Source organism: Phalacrocorax carbo, chromosome 1 (genome assembly GCF_963921805.1).
Source record: "Phalacrocorax carbo chromosome 1, bPhaCar2.1, whole genome shotgun sequence".
NCBI lineage: Eukaryota > Metazoa > Chordata > Aves > Suliformes > Phalacrocoracidae > Phalacrocorax > Phalacrocorax carbo.
In genome coordinates, this window is record NC_087513.1 from 52,987,370 (window position 1) to 53,001,239 (window position 13,870).

The 13,870-nt window shown below is 39.1% G+C and overlaps 1 protein-coding gene across 2 annotated transcripts in view; it reads right to left on the reverse strand.

Moving 5' to 3' along the window:
• Positions 1–13,870, reverse strand: part of BLTP3B (bridge-like lipid transfer protein family member 3B) — a 59,277-nt gene that overhangs the window by 20,607 nt on the left and 24,800 nt on the right. For both annotated transcript variants that reach the window (XM_064451645.1, XM_064451656.1), the window contains 8 exons: positions 13,286–13,426; positions 12,556–12,726; positions 11,823–12,003; positions 10,421–10,504; positions 3,797–3,979; positions 3,580–3,698; positions 1,626–1,767; positions 653–846 (listed from right to left, as the gene is read on the reverse strand). In XM_064451645.1, coding sequence (XP_064307715.1) covers positions 653–846; positions 1,626–1,767; positions 3,580–3,698; positions 3,797–3,979; positions 10,421–10,504; positions 11,823–12,003; positions 12,556–12,726; positions 13,286–13,426 — 1,215 coding nt within the window. The remainder of the gene's footprint in view (positions 1–652; positions 847–1,625; positions 1,768–3,579; positions 3,699–3,796; positions 3,980–10,420; positions 10,505–11,822; positions 12,004–12,555; positions 12,727–13,285; positions 13,427–13,870) is intronic.

Genomic DNA, 13,870 nt, shown 5'->3' on the forward strand with positions numbered 1-13,870 from the left:
AATGGTGGGGGTGGAATTGTCTGCTCGATAATCCTTCTCTTCCAAAGAAGGAGAACACAAGGTAAGCAAAACTCTGATGTTCAGCTGCATTAACAAGCGTCACTCCTCTGGAATAAACCTATAGAGAACTTGTGTACCTGAACTACAGCCAAGGGCCAGTGTGAAACAGAAAACGGTGAGAATGGGTTTTGGAGATATTTGGAAATAGACCTTCAGATGAACTGCTTTCTTTACCCCAGGCATTCACTAACAAGACAAAAGAGTTTTGATATACTACAAGCAAAGGAACAAGGGAAGGCCCTTGCATGATATAGAGTGCAACTATTAATTTTTTGCTAGTTATTTACTTCAGCGCTCAATTTTTTTCTTCTGCCATGTCAGCTTCACTAAACACAGTCAAATAATTTAATACTCCCATTCAGGTCTTCAATACCCCTAGGACATACATGAAGTAGTATGGAAAACAGATGTCTGTCTTCAAACCATCATATTCTGCACAGTTTTCCAGAGCAGTGTTGCTTATTGCGTGGGTTGTTTGTTCCTTTATGTGTCCATTTATTCCTCAAGCTGCTTTGCTAACAGCTTTTCAAAATAAGAGACAAACATCGTTTCTTCCAAGGAGCCACAAAACCCCTCCTCAATGACTGCGTACCTTTAACATTAGTCCATCAACTCTAACATCAACATGTTCGTCTGATTTTGAATTGTCATTTAACTTGTACATGGCCATGAACTGAATAAGACTCTGTTTCAAATCCAACACAAACTGATTTAGCCAAAGAATACTTCTCTCATCCAGGGTGAACTGCAAAGCATTCAGCTGGCCATACAAATTTGGACATGGAACTAAAAGAGAAAACAAAACAAAATCGTGAGAATAAGTAAAATGTTTAGGGGCTTTTTGTTTGTTTGTTTAAAAAAAAAATAATAAATAAGAGTGCAAACCTCCATTTTCACCAGTATTTTACATCAGAGAAAGAATGGAAACCCACTCCTTTGGTCCCAAGGAAGAACACATTGTTAGAGGATACCTAAAGCGATGCTTCTTTCTCTCACTCCAAACAAGTAACTGAACTTTTGAATAGAAAAGCTAATACTAGAATAGAATGAAGTCTGATGAGAGGGGTAGAATGTCCTCATTATAGAGGAAGGGCAGGACCAAGGAGATTTGCTGTCCTCAAGTCCCACCCACAAGAAATCCACTGACATTTCTGTGTATAAAACAGGGCCAGCCCCATAACACATTAATTAAAGTAACTCCAGCAAATCTTCACTGCATCTTAGATGCTACTGCAATAGTTTGAGTTCTTTTAGTAGCCACTGAGTTGTTTTATGTAGCCAGTGAAACTGCAGAAACAATACATGTTAAAAGAATGAACAATTTCTGTGTCAGTAAAAATGCTGTGGAGTGTTTTCAGACTTAAAAACCACATTTATAAAAAAAACCCAGTATTTATCAGAGTTTGCCAGGAGCAAGCACTGTGGAAATGGAGCAGTGTTGTGTTCTTTCCATTTTAGAAAGCCATTACCTCTTTCCAGTTGTCAACCTGGAATCAGTATTAAGCTTCATAAGGTGAAAGTAACACATAAAATTTATGGTTCGGTACAAAAAAAAAAAGTCTTACTTGGAAAGTCCTTTCCATCTGGGTAGTAATATTCAGTGAATTCAATATGAATAGCTGGCATTTCTGGTGGAAGATAAAGTGACTTTTTATTGCAAGAGATCAGAGCTTTAGGGGAAGAACGACACTGGTCTGCTGTTGAAACCTGTAGAAGATAAAAGATTAATTTCATTAGTACATTACATTTTTATGAATCATTAAGCATTTGTAATTGCAAGGCACTGCCCCTAGTAGGGTAACATTCCACTGCTCTCAGATGTAGATCCCCAACTACACAGCGTGCTGACAATGAAAAAAACCTAGTTGCCTTGTAGTAGAAGTAATCTGCATAGAATAGTTTCACAAAAAAACTATGATACCAGACCCCTGTCCTTCATGTGAGGCAGGAGGCAGCAGGTCACTTTCAAAGGTATTCAGTAAAAGCCTAGAATGGCCCGATATCTTTATTGCAAACACTACAGCTCCTGTATAAGCAACTATGCTAGGACTTGGTATATTTGTATACCGTCTGTCCAAGATCCCATATCTAGATAAGGGACACACAGGCTAGATAAATTTATTACACAAGTGTTAGGAAGTCCTTGTACTGTCATATGGACCAATTCCAGTACGTGGGCCAGCTCTCAACTGTATACTGCTAAGCAAGGTGTTCAGCACGCACCTGGCAGAGAAATGTATGCTTGGCTATGCCCGTAGGTCTACTTCACAGCAGAATCAAGACACTACAGAACAGTAATCCTCCATTTCTTTTTCCTTCCAATGTAAATTATGAAACAAGAAAGAGATCACCTTTTGATATATATTTAACCTTAAATTTCTTGGAACATATCCTAGTTTAAAAAGGACGTTGTCAAAACAAAGCTCTTTTATCCAACACTCCACAGGTCAGACTGCTAGTTTGAAATTAGCCAATTTACTGATACTGAAGACATTTACTTGTATTAATTTCACTGGAAATAACAAGTATATAACCTTTATAAGCCTGCTTTCACTCTATGTAGCTGTTTTCAAGCTGCAAACATCTTTGTATTAAGACACACAAAAATTCAAGTAATAACGTATCTATTTAGAAAAATAGCTTTTTGTAAAATGTATAGAAACAATGACAATTTAAAAAACTGAAAATGTATTTGTGTAGGGAGGAGGAGACAAGCATCTGAAGATTAGAAGGCAAATGAAAACACCAACAGTACAAAATGGTATTACAAACCCACTTCAAACCCAGACGAAGGCTCCTGACAGCAAGCTGCAACCTCCTACGCTACCGGAAGTGATATGACAAAAAAGCATTGAAAATTGGAACAAGAGCAAGTAGAAGTCACGGTGATTAAGGGCACACACTAAGCATTTTTGTTAGGACCTAAAATTTAGAGTAGATCCTCCTATAACACTATCACTCTGCCTTAGAGATATACTACTCTGTTCCAGTTGCCTCCTACCTGCACCAAAGGCTGCATCTGGACCACAAGCAGCAACTAAAACTACTCACTCAAACAAACTGGGGGACGGGGAGGACAAGGGAGAAGAAGAGAAAGATTAAAGTGTCTACTCAAAATATCACTGGGGGAGGGAGGGGCTGAGAAAAATTTTTAAAACTCTTAATTGAACATTTTAAAAGAAGTGCTTTGAAAAAGATAACAAGAAAAGCATGACATACAAAACCATATTAAAATATTTGGTAGCTAACATAGTACAATGAAAAGATGAAATTCCAAATGTCAGGATTTGGGGAACAGTAGAACTTAGATGATACCCTATCACAATTAGGTTTTGGATCCAATATAAAGTCAATAAGAAAATATCCACCAATTTTAACAAAGCAGAAGCAGGCTCATAAAAGTGTAATGAAAAGACTTCTATTAATTTCAGTGGGCTTCGAAATTGTCCCTTAAAAACCACAGTTATGTAACAGTCAAGGGCAAAGTAGCCCCAATTTTACTAACTTGAGGAAATGTACCTGATATATATTGAAATCTGCAAGTCTAACCACAATAGGACTAGACATCAGTTTGCCCTTTGGTTGTTGGGAAGATACAGAGGAAGCCCTAGATGTTCCTTTCGGTATCTGTTCCTTGCCTGTAGGAAAGAATAGTGATGGAATCATTGAAAAGAACAGGCTTTTTTAGAATATTTTTAACATTTCATGGTATTAGAGCATTAGCGATACAAAGTACCTGTCTGTAGGTTCTGAGGAGATACAGCAGGTGGTGATTTGGGAGGAGAATCTACGACCTGGTCCTTCACAGCCTGCTTAAGCAATTCAACATTGCTTTTGAATTCATTTAATAATTCTTTGGCCCATCCGCTTCTGGTTTTAGTGGCATCACTATAATGCATCCAGTGATTGCAGCTGTCTCCTGCAAATAAGAGGAATGGGGGAAATATTAACTCATTTGAAAGTTTGCTTCTAACCGGATAACAAGTTTCCACTATTTCACAATTCTTCAAAATATAATCTCATTGCATGTTGTAATTATAGAACAGAAGTTATAACAGACGTTAGAACAGAAGTTATATATTACTTAAAAACAAGTCTCGCTGCTTCACAAAATCACTCAGAAAACAATATAATATTGCCACCTGCCTTTTAACACCACTAATGCTCAAAACATCATTGAATATTTCCAGTTCAGAGAAATTTGATGACACGTTAATGTCATATGTGAGAACATGCAAAAAAAGTTTCATTTAAAAAAAAAAAGTGAGAGCAAGTAACGGAACAATGTTCTCATGCTCACTTTTCCCAAGCTTATCTTTCCTGCCAGAACTCTGTCCTAAGAAGTTCCTGGTCCCTTTCCAGAAATGTATTGGTTTTGTCTTGGCTCTCTAGCACCTTTATGGCACGCAAACAAAAAGGTAAGTTCAGTCAGCGCTGCCAGCACACACAGCCTTAAAAATCAAGCCCAGTAGAAATTCTTTTATTCCTACCATATTTCTGTTGGTCAAGCATTTAAACCTCTGAAAGAAATCAAGATCTCTGCAAACAGTCCCTGTAAAGACAGTCTACTAACCTGCTCGATAATAAGGATGCAATATAAATAGCTTCTATCAAATGGTACATCAGTCTTCAAATACCAGCATGTGAAAACTTACTTTATTTGGGACTTAATGAGGTTTTGAATACTTACACTGGGGATGAGTAGATATAGTTGCTATTAAAATCAGAAAATGCTTTGGGGAAAAAAAACGTTATTTCAAGCCTAAATACAAAGATCTCAGTGTGGAAGAAACTTTAAGGTAAGGACCTATCACAAGAGATGACATTTTTCCCCACCCTCCTGCCTCACAGCCTTTAGATGGTTATTGACATCTTTCCAGCTAAGAAAGAAGAGAAAGGAGCAGGGAGGAAAACAGAAAGAGAGCAAGAAGGCAAAGATACATTAAATTAAAGTCCATGATTCTCTAAAACAGGGCTGAAGTGGGGTCACCCCAAGCATATGTACATGAACTCAGAAGTACCTACAGGACAGCAGCATTATAGGGAAAGCTCTCATACCCCTTCTGGGAAGTCCGTATAGGCAGGTGCCTCTCTGAAGTGCCTGCACACTAACACATGCAGCATGAGGAACATGTGGGAACAGGAAGAAGTCGAGATCTGCATGCAGTTACAGGGCTATGATCTCATTGGGATCACAGAGACATAGCAAGATAGCATGCACAACGGAAATGCTGCAAAGGATGGACACAGGCTCTTTGGGAAGCACAGGCCAAGGCAGCAAGGGAAGTGAGTTGCCACTTCAGTGGGAACACATGGCGTTCTGCCTTGGGATGGATGATCAGCCAGGATGGTTGATGGATGATGAGCCCTTACAGGTCAGGAGTAGAGGGCAGACCAGCATGGATGATGTTGTGGTGGATGTCTGCTACAGACCGACTGATTGGGAAGATAATGAGGCCCTCTTCAGACAACTGGAAGAAGTATCATGTTCACTGACCCTGGTCCTCATCAGGAACTTTAGCCACCCCAGCATCTACTGGAGGGACAACACAGTAAGACACAAGCAATCCATGCGATTTCTGAAAGTGCATCAGCGACCACCTCCTAACACAGGTAATTAAGGACCCAAAGAGAGCACATGCTCCACTGGACCCAATTCTTACAAAAAAGGAAGAACTGGTCAGGAACGTGAAGGTCAGTGGCAGCCTTGGCTGCAGTGACCACGACATGGTGGAGTTCAGAATTCTGAGGTGAAGGAACAAGGCAAAAAGCTGAACGACAACCCAGGACATCAGGGGAACAGCCTTTGGCCTGCTTGATATAATCCTGACCAGAAGAGGGTCCCAGAGAGCTGGCTGATGTTCAAGAATCACCTCCCAACCAAAGAAAGGTCCACCCCGAAAAGCAGGAAATCTAGCAAGTGTGGAAGGTGGCCTGTGTGGATGAATCAGGCGCTTCTGACTAAATTCAAAGATAAAAAGGAAGTGTACAAGATGTGGAAACAGTATCAGGTTACCCCCCAAAAAATACGGAGGATGGTATTAGGAATGCCAAAGCCTATCTGCAGTTGAATCTAACGAGGAGCATTAAGGACAAGAAAGGTTTCCACAGGTGTATCGCCAGCAAACGCAGGAGTAGGGAAAGATTAAGCTTGCCACTGAGTGGGACAGAGGACCTGGTGACAAACGACATGGAGAAGGCTGAGGGACTCAATGCCTTCTTTGCCTCAGTCTTTACTGGTAACACTTGCCTTCAGAATTCCCAGGTCCTTGAGGTCATTTGGGGAAGTCTGGAGCAAGGAAACCTTCCCCTCAGCTGAGGAGCATTAAATTAGGGGACATTTAAACAGATCAGACAGGCACCAGTCCATGGGATCCTGATGAGATGCAAGAAGGTGCTGAGAGAGCTGGCCAACGTTATGGGGAGGCCACTCAGAATTATCTTTGAAAGGTTATCATTATATAGTGATCAGGAAAGGTTCCTGAGGACTAGAAGAAAGCAAATGTCATTCCTATCTTCAAGGAGAATGAAAAGAACAACAGGCCAGTCAGCCTCACCTCAAAGAAAGTACTGGAGGAAGGTAACAGAGGGCAACAGAGCAAATAATCCTGGAAGCCTTTTCAAAATACATTAAGGACAGGAAGATTGGGAGTAGAGACGCATGGGTTTATGATGGATAAATCATGCCTGAGGAACTTTACAGCCTTCTACTATGAGATAACTGACTTGATGAATGAGGGGAGAGCAGTGGATGTTGTCTACGTCAACTTCAGCAAGGCTTTCAACACTGCAACATACTCAGTGACAAAATGATGAAGTACTGACTAGGTAAGCATACAGTGAGGTGGACTGGAAACTGGCTAAGCTGTTAATCTTCACGGGTTGGGATCAGCAGCATGAAGTCCAGCTGGAGGCAATAATCTTTGATATACCCCCAGGGCCAATATGTTTTCATTAATAACCTGGATGAGGGGAGAGCGCACACCCTCAACAGCTTTGCAGATGTTACAAAACTAGGAGGAATGGTTGACACACCAGATGGTTGTGCTAGCGTTCAAAGGGACCTAAAAAACTAGAAAAGTGACTCAGTAATAATCTCATGAACTTCAAGGGGAAATCCAAGTCCTGCATCTAGAGTACAGGCTAGAGACTGACCAGCTGGGAAGCAGCTTTGCGGAAAAACAAAACAAAGGAAAAAAAAACAACAAGCAAACCTGAGACAATAAATTCATGTGTCTCTCAATGTGTCCTTGATGCCAAGAAAGCCAACAGCTCCTTGGGCTGCTTAGGAAAAGCATTGCCAGCAGGTCAAGTGAGGTGATCCTTTGCTCAACCCTGGTGAGACTACATCTGGGTGCTGGGTCCTGTTCTGGGCTCCCCAGTACAAAGCAGCCATGGACTTACTGGCCTGAGCTGAGCAAATGGTCACAAAGATGCTTATGGGACTGGAACACCTTTCAGGGAAAGGCTGAGATAGCTGGGATCATTTAGCCTAGAGAAGAGAAGGCTCAGAGGGATCTTATCAATGTGTATAAATGACTGATGGGGGAATAAAGATGAGGGAGCCAGATTCTTCTCGGTGGTGCCCACTGACATGGCAAGAGGCAATAAGCCCCACAAAAAGTGAAAAACAAGAAATTCCACTTAAACATTTAAAAAAAAAGTGCTTTTGTCCTGTGAAGGTGGTTGAACACTGGACTAGGTTGCCCAGGGAGGTTGCAGAGTCTCCACCCCTGGAGCTATTCAAAGCCTAACTGGACACAATCCTGGGAAGTTAACTTTAATCAACACCACTTTAATCAGAGGGGTTGGACTAGACACTCTCCAAAGATGCCTTCCATCCTCAACTATTCTACAGTTCTATCTATGGAAACGTCATTGCCACATTTATCTGTGAAAAGTGAAGAGCAGGCCAGATTGTAACAAGAAAACAATATTTTAGTGGAGCTGGCACTGATGTTGCTACCATCTGAATTTATTGCTGGCTTCCCAGGAAGAAAATGCTTTCCAGTTTCTCACATTGTCTCAACATATCAGCTTCATCAAGAATTTCCTGTGCTGCAAAATGTCCTGCATGATGGCAAAGAAGCAGCTTTCTCTGATCATCATCCAGCAACACATCAGCTGCACAGATCTCGATAAAAGCTTCTGTGAGAGCCAGTCTGGGAGGACTAATAAAGCAATTGCTGCACAGACTGGCTTACAACATCCAATAAGTCTGTCTTAGGACAGGGTTATCACAGTCAATGGACACACAACCTGCTTTGTTTTTTCTTAAGTACTATGAAAGGCTGCTGTTGGAAGGCTTGATTTTCAGTGGATTAGAAATTTATCCTACGGCAATTATGCCTCAGACTCCCTTTGGAGTCTTTCTGGGTGAGGTGTTACAAAAAAAAAAAACCAAACAACAAAAGAAAACCCACAAGAACCCAATCTGCAAAACAATTAATTGTTGAGAGCTTTTTCCCGAAGCATTAATCACTATTTCCAAGAAGACTATACCAAAATGGGTACTTGTAAATGTTCCATAGGCCAGAGAGGTACAAAACCAGAAAACAGTCTGATAACAGTCACAGAAGTATATAGCTGTTTTCTTCCTGCTCATTGTTATGGAGTATTAATACATGTCCTTCAGCATGCAATATTGCAGAGCCTCACCTTCAGGGTAGGAATGCTCTGCATATCAGGTGACAGCCTGTTACAGCAGTAGATAGAGGCAAGATACCTACGTGGCTAAAATCTCCCTTTGAACTTTCAAGATTAATATGTGCTCCTTTGAGTAAAGGGACTCTCGTGACGACAGTTTGCCAGTAGAATTGCCACACTCTTCTAAAGCAGTGAGAAGATGACAATCGCTTAAAGTGGAAAGAAACTACCTGGCATGTTCCCTCCCCTTCCACACATACACCCTATTGGATCAAATAGCACCACTGTTCGCAGTCTTTTGTCACAGCTTACTAGTGAGACCTAGATTTCTGTTACTTAAATGGTGTCTGTACAAGTATGTTTAAGACTGCAGGAGAACACTACCTTTAGAGGCACCACCTTTGCTCTGTGGATGATCTTTTCCATCTCTGGCTTCATGTAGTGGGAGTTACGTCCCATGTAGCCATTACCTAAAAGCATTCTTAGTGAGCTTCTAACACGCCCATCCAAGAGCCTACAGTGCATGGTTCAATTTGGCTAAGAATCCTTCCAAACAAAACAATCTATTTATTTCCCTGGTTCGCTACATTTTCCCTGAGGACAGCTTACAGGAATCATAAATAGATCAGACCCTCACTTAGACATAGTGGAATCAGAAGTGACAATAAATTAAAAACATAGTGGGTCAAAAGACAGGCGTGTGTTAAACCTCTATAATTGAAGGTCACTTTTATAGGACAGAAATCCAATGTCACAAATTTCAAACCATATTAGGCCAATCTATAAATAAAGGAAGAATACTGGTTTTCTTAAGAATATTGTTTTCTTTGGCTGTGTGTGTTTATTTGACCCACACTAAATTACATTTTTTTAAGGTGCAAAACTGTACTTGCTACTTATGAATGAAACAGATTGACATTACAGGATTCCATCTACAACCATGAGTGAACAAGAAGGATATAAGGCAAGCTACTGTTAATTCACACCTTTAACATATGTGGATAATTGCTCGAAAATTACTCATCTGTGTCAGTAAAACATAAAGCACAGCCAACCTCCCCACCAACTAAAAGCCCCTCCACTGTACCAGATTGCCTCTGATCTCAAATTCAACAGCAAACTTATTTTGTCTTTTCTAAATTTTTTTTATTTCTGAAAAACACATTTACTAGAAATTATTTGTAAGAAATACTTCTTTAGAAATTGCTAACATCTGTTTAACAACAACTCCTTTACAAAAGGCTATACAATTGAACCTGTATGCACTGGAATTCTTGTTTAGCAAAATAAAATAAAAAAACCCACTGCTTGGAAATGGACGTAAAATGATAGACTTCTATATGGGAAAAAAATCAAGCAGATTGACTTTTGCAAATATCCAATTACTGAATTCTCAGTCTGCCAGACTGCCTCCTTCTGTCAACACACAATTCTTTTCATGTCAGAAATGTGTAAATGCTGTTTTGTTGACCAAACAGAACAGTGAAAAGGAAACGCACTTGGCCTAAAGTAGCTCTTTCACAGAAATTAAATTGGTTCCCAGGTTGCTACTTCTGTTTATTTTTGCACATAAAAGGAAATAAAAAGGTGTGTATTTCAAATGCTTAGAACAAGAATGCTTCAAGCCCTCTACAAATACACACAGAGATTTTTTTAAGTATCCAAGCAAGAGAGTTACATTCACAGGTAATTCACAATATGCTCACTTTCATACCTGCTTTGTGAAATGGATAATAGTCCACTGTTAAATAGCTGAAGGAAAGCTGCATGGCCCCTCCTGTAACACGTCTATTTGTGTCTGTAAAATAAAACAATGCTCAGCTCTGCAGACATCACATTTAGCATGCCAGTTGTCATGTTGCTGCATTCCTTTGAACACCAAACAGCTACTTCTTCCTCCCCTACAACCTCATTATCTTCCCTCAAAATTTTCATTCAGGTAGTCTTCACTGGTTTCTAATGATCAGCTTGTAGAATTCCGTGTTCTGTACTCGGTCACTACTAAAAATATTGTTTTAAATGCTATTAAAAAGTAAAGACAACTCTGAACACAGATCACTGCAGTTTTTCTGAAATAAACTTCTTACACTGACTATATGATTACAATCAGTCATTCAAAGTCAACATTTACTTTCAAGAATACTGTAAATATAATTTTATTTTATTTGACAAATATTATTGCAGTGAAGAGGTCTTCCGAGTCCTCTGTTCTGATTTTTCCACTGCTAAATTTAAACTTCATGCCCAAAATAAAGGACTAATAAAGAGATCTCACCAAGAATTAAAAAAAAACCCAACTGCAGTAGATATACTGCATGTATGGAAATGCGTCTCTAGCCAGTGAACCTTATGCTCTGCTGCTCTGGAAGCGCCTTTCCTAATCAAGGAAATATATTTGCTAAAACCTAAGTTTTTCATACTCTTTTCTTCAGCAGACCTTGTGTGCCTCTAAATTTTTCAGTGACTAGCCAGCCCCATGGATATACACTGATGTGTCATTCTCTTCCGATCATTCTTAAAAGGCATAAAAGAAGTGTCATTTGTAATTTTTTTTCTGATTCGAAACATGGCTATATGCAATTGCCTTTGTTAAAAAAAAAAAAAGAATTATTACACATTATTACAGAATTATAAAGCCACAGAACACATGTTCCATTCTTCCTGTGTGCTGCAGAGCATACCAAATTCTCTAAATCAGTAACATGGAGACTGCTCTTTCATTAGTCTGTATTTTATAAGAGTGTTACAGAAGCAGATTGTTTAGTGACCCTTTCAACCCACAGTAACGTTGCCACTGCACCCTTCATAACCCCGTTAACTTACAAAAGAAAAAAAAACAGCAGTAGCAATCAGACTGGACAGTACCAGTTTCTAGAAGACATGAAAAGCACTGAAGCTGCTCTTAGCAGTTTTTATTGCATTTCTTCTAAAATAATTACATTTAATAACAAAATGCCCTGATAGAGGCATCTAATTTTAAATGTGTCTACAGACACTGACAACAATTTTGAATACACCTCTAAAATAAAGACTCCTGATTAACATTATTGTATTCCTCAAAACGTCTTCTAAAGATGATTATTGTTCACAGGCATGTTACTCGAAAGAAAAGTTACCTTTTTCTTTAGAATGGATATCATCACATATATGTAGGTCCAAATGGGAAATTACTAAGTGATGAGAAGTTTCCTTAACATCAAAATCATTAAACAATTTTACTATTGCATCGTTTTGATCAGGCGTTGCTGTTGTCTGGTGGGCTTTCACCTGCTGCGAGATGGGTGCAGGAGCAGAGCTCTGAAAAAATATTTAGTCATATTAGTTTATAAAGTTTATCCATCCTTTCAAGTGTAAGTATGCTTTTAGTTATTCAAAACAGGCCTTTGAAATAAGGAAAAATCTGCACCACATGCATTCACCTTGGATCGTTACTGAGATTAAAGTGCGCTGTTTCAGAATGCAGCTAAGTTGAGCTAATGGCTGCATGTCACAAAGAGGCAATGCCATTGCATCCCCCATTCTCCCCTTCCCCACACTTCTTTACACCCGTCACTTCCAGCACTGGTATTTTTCTAACTTTTGTTGCAAGCTGTTCAGGGAACTAAACTAGCAGAAAAGTATTACTGTTTTGTTGGGCTTACTTATGATAGTTTAGTTCCCCAAACTACATCACAATAGGGTCAAATGTGAGCCTGTGCCAGTACCAGGGAATTCATGCCCAGTGTAATTTAAGATATACAGCTGAATGAAAATGAGTAACAGAACATTCTCTAAAATGAACACAACTAACCACAGTGTTGTGTTTTATAACACCTGATAATGATATAGTGAGACAATCAATTATCATACCTGTGCTGTTTCAGAAGCCAAGCTTTTTCTCTGTTCTGTTGATTTCTCTATGGCTTCACTAAGAGATTTGGCATACTGCACCATGGCTTTCAACTGGGAGTCAGTCAAAACCCACAGCAAATCATCCAGAATCAGAACCAGTTTTGATGCGACTACATTACAATCCTTTAACTGTAAAATAAAAAATTTAAACAAGTCAAATGGGTCCATTAAATACCTACGTTTCTTACCTCAAATACAAGAAAAAAGTTGAATGCAGAACCACACTTCCCAAAAAGCAAATTTCATCCATATAAATAACATTTTTTATTTTAAATTGTATTCCTCTAACTAAAAAGTACCTAAGATATAGTATATTTATGCCTCACATTTTATTTGTTTGGCATGCACTGGATATTCAACTGATGCATTCCTCTAAATGAAAGTAATGTAAATATTGCCTGAATCTAGAGAGGTAAGACAACATGCATCATCATAAACAAAGCTCTTCAGATCAAATGACTTCATTAGTAGGACCTGTGCAAGGTCTTCATCTTCAAATTCTGCCTGTAATATTTCTTCTAAACTCTAGAGTCTTACTGATTATATGTTATTAAAAATTTAGTTCAGGGAATTCTACATTTCATATGGCCTAATTTTAAAACCCTTGCTATGTGCATGGATGCATTACGAGAATGGGTTAAAACTAAATTCATAAAACAATACAAGATTTCAAACTTTTCAAGTTTACCCTTCTTTTAAGTGTGACCCTAATTTTTGATTGGTTAGTAATCAGTCGAACCGGAGCACTCATGATTTCATGCTTAGAACTCTGTATTGCATCCGCTTCTATTCTGATCATCTGCCAGTTGATTTCTTTAAAAGTCAAAACCTTTAAAGAGAGGGAAAGAGAGAAAAACACCGTCATGCAATATGACAGTTTACTTGTGCCTAAGCACGTGCATGTGTATTATATATCTGCACATATATACACACACATACTTTCACATTTATCCTTCATGCAGAGCCATATAAACAGAACAAGTCACCTGTTATTCCACTTAGAGGTGTCAGGAAGTAAAGCCCTGATCCTTCTCTCTACCTCCAGAACATCACAGAAATATTAAGCTAGTTCCAAGCAGACAGATGTCACGAGCAGCATTTAAAATATTCAGAAGAAAATAAAGGTCATAATTACTGCATACTAGGTTCCTTTTGGTAGTGGACAAAGAAGGTTGTGTAGTTTAGTTTCAAAATGCTGAACCCTAGTATATAGGAAAAGAGGGGGGAGTGAAGCAAAGCTACAGGATGGAAGGGGTTTTTGGAGCGTTTTATT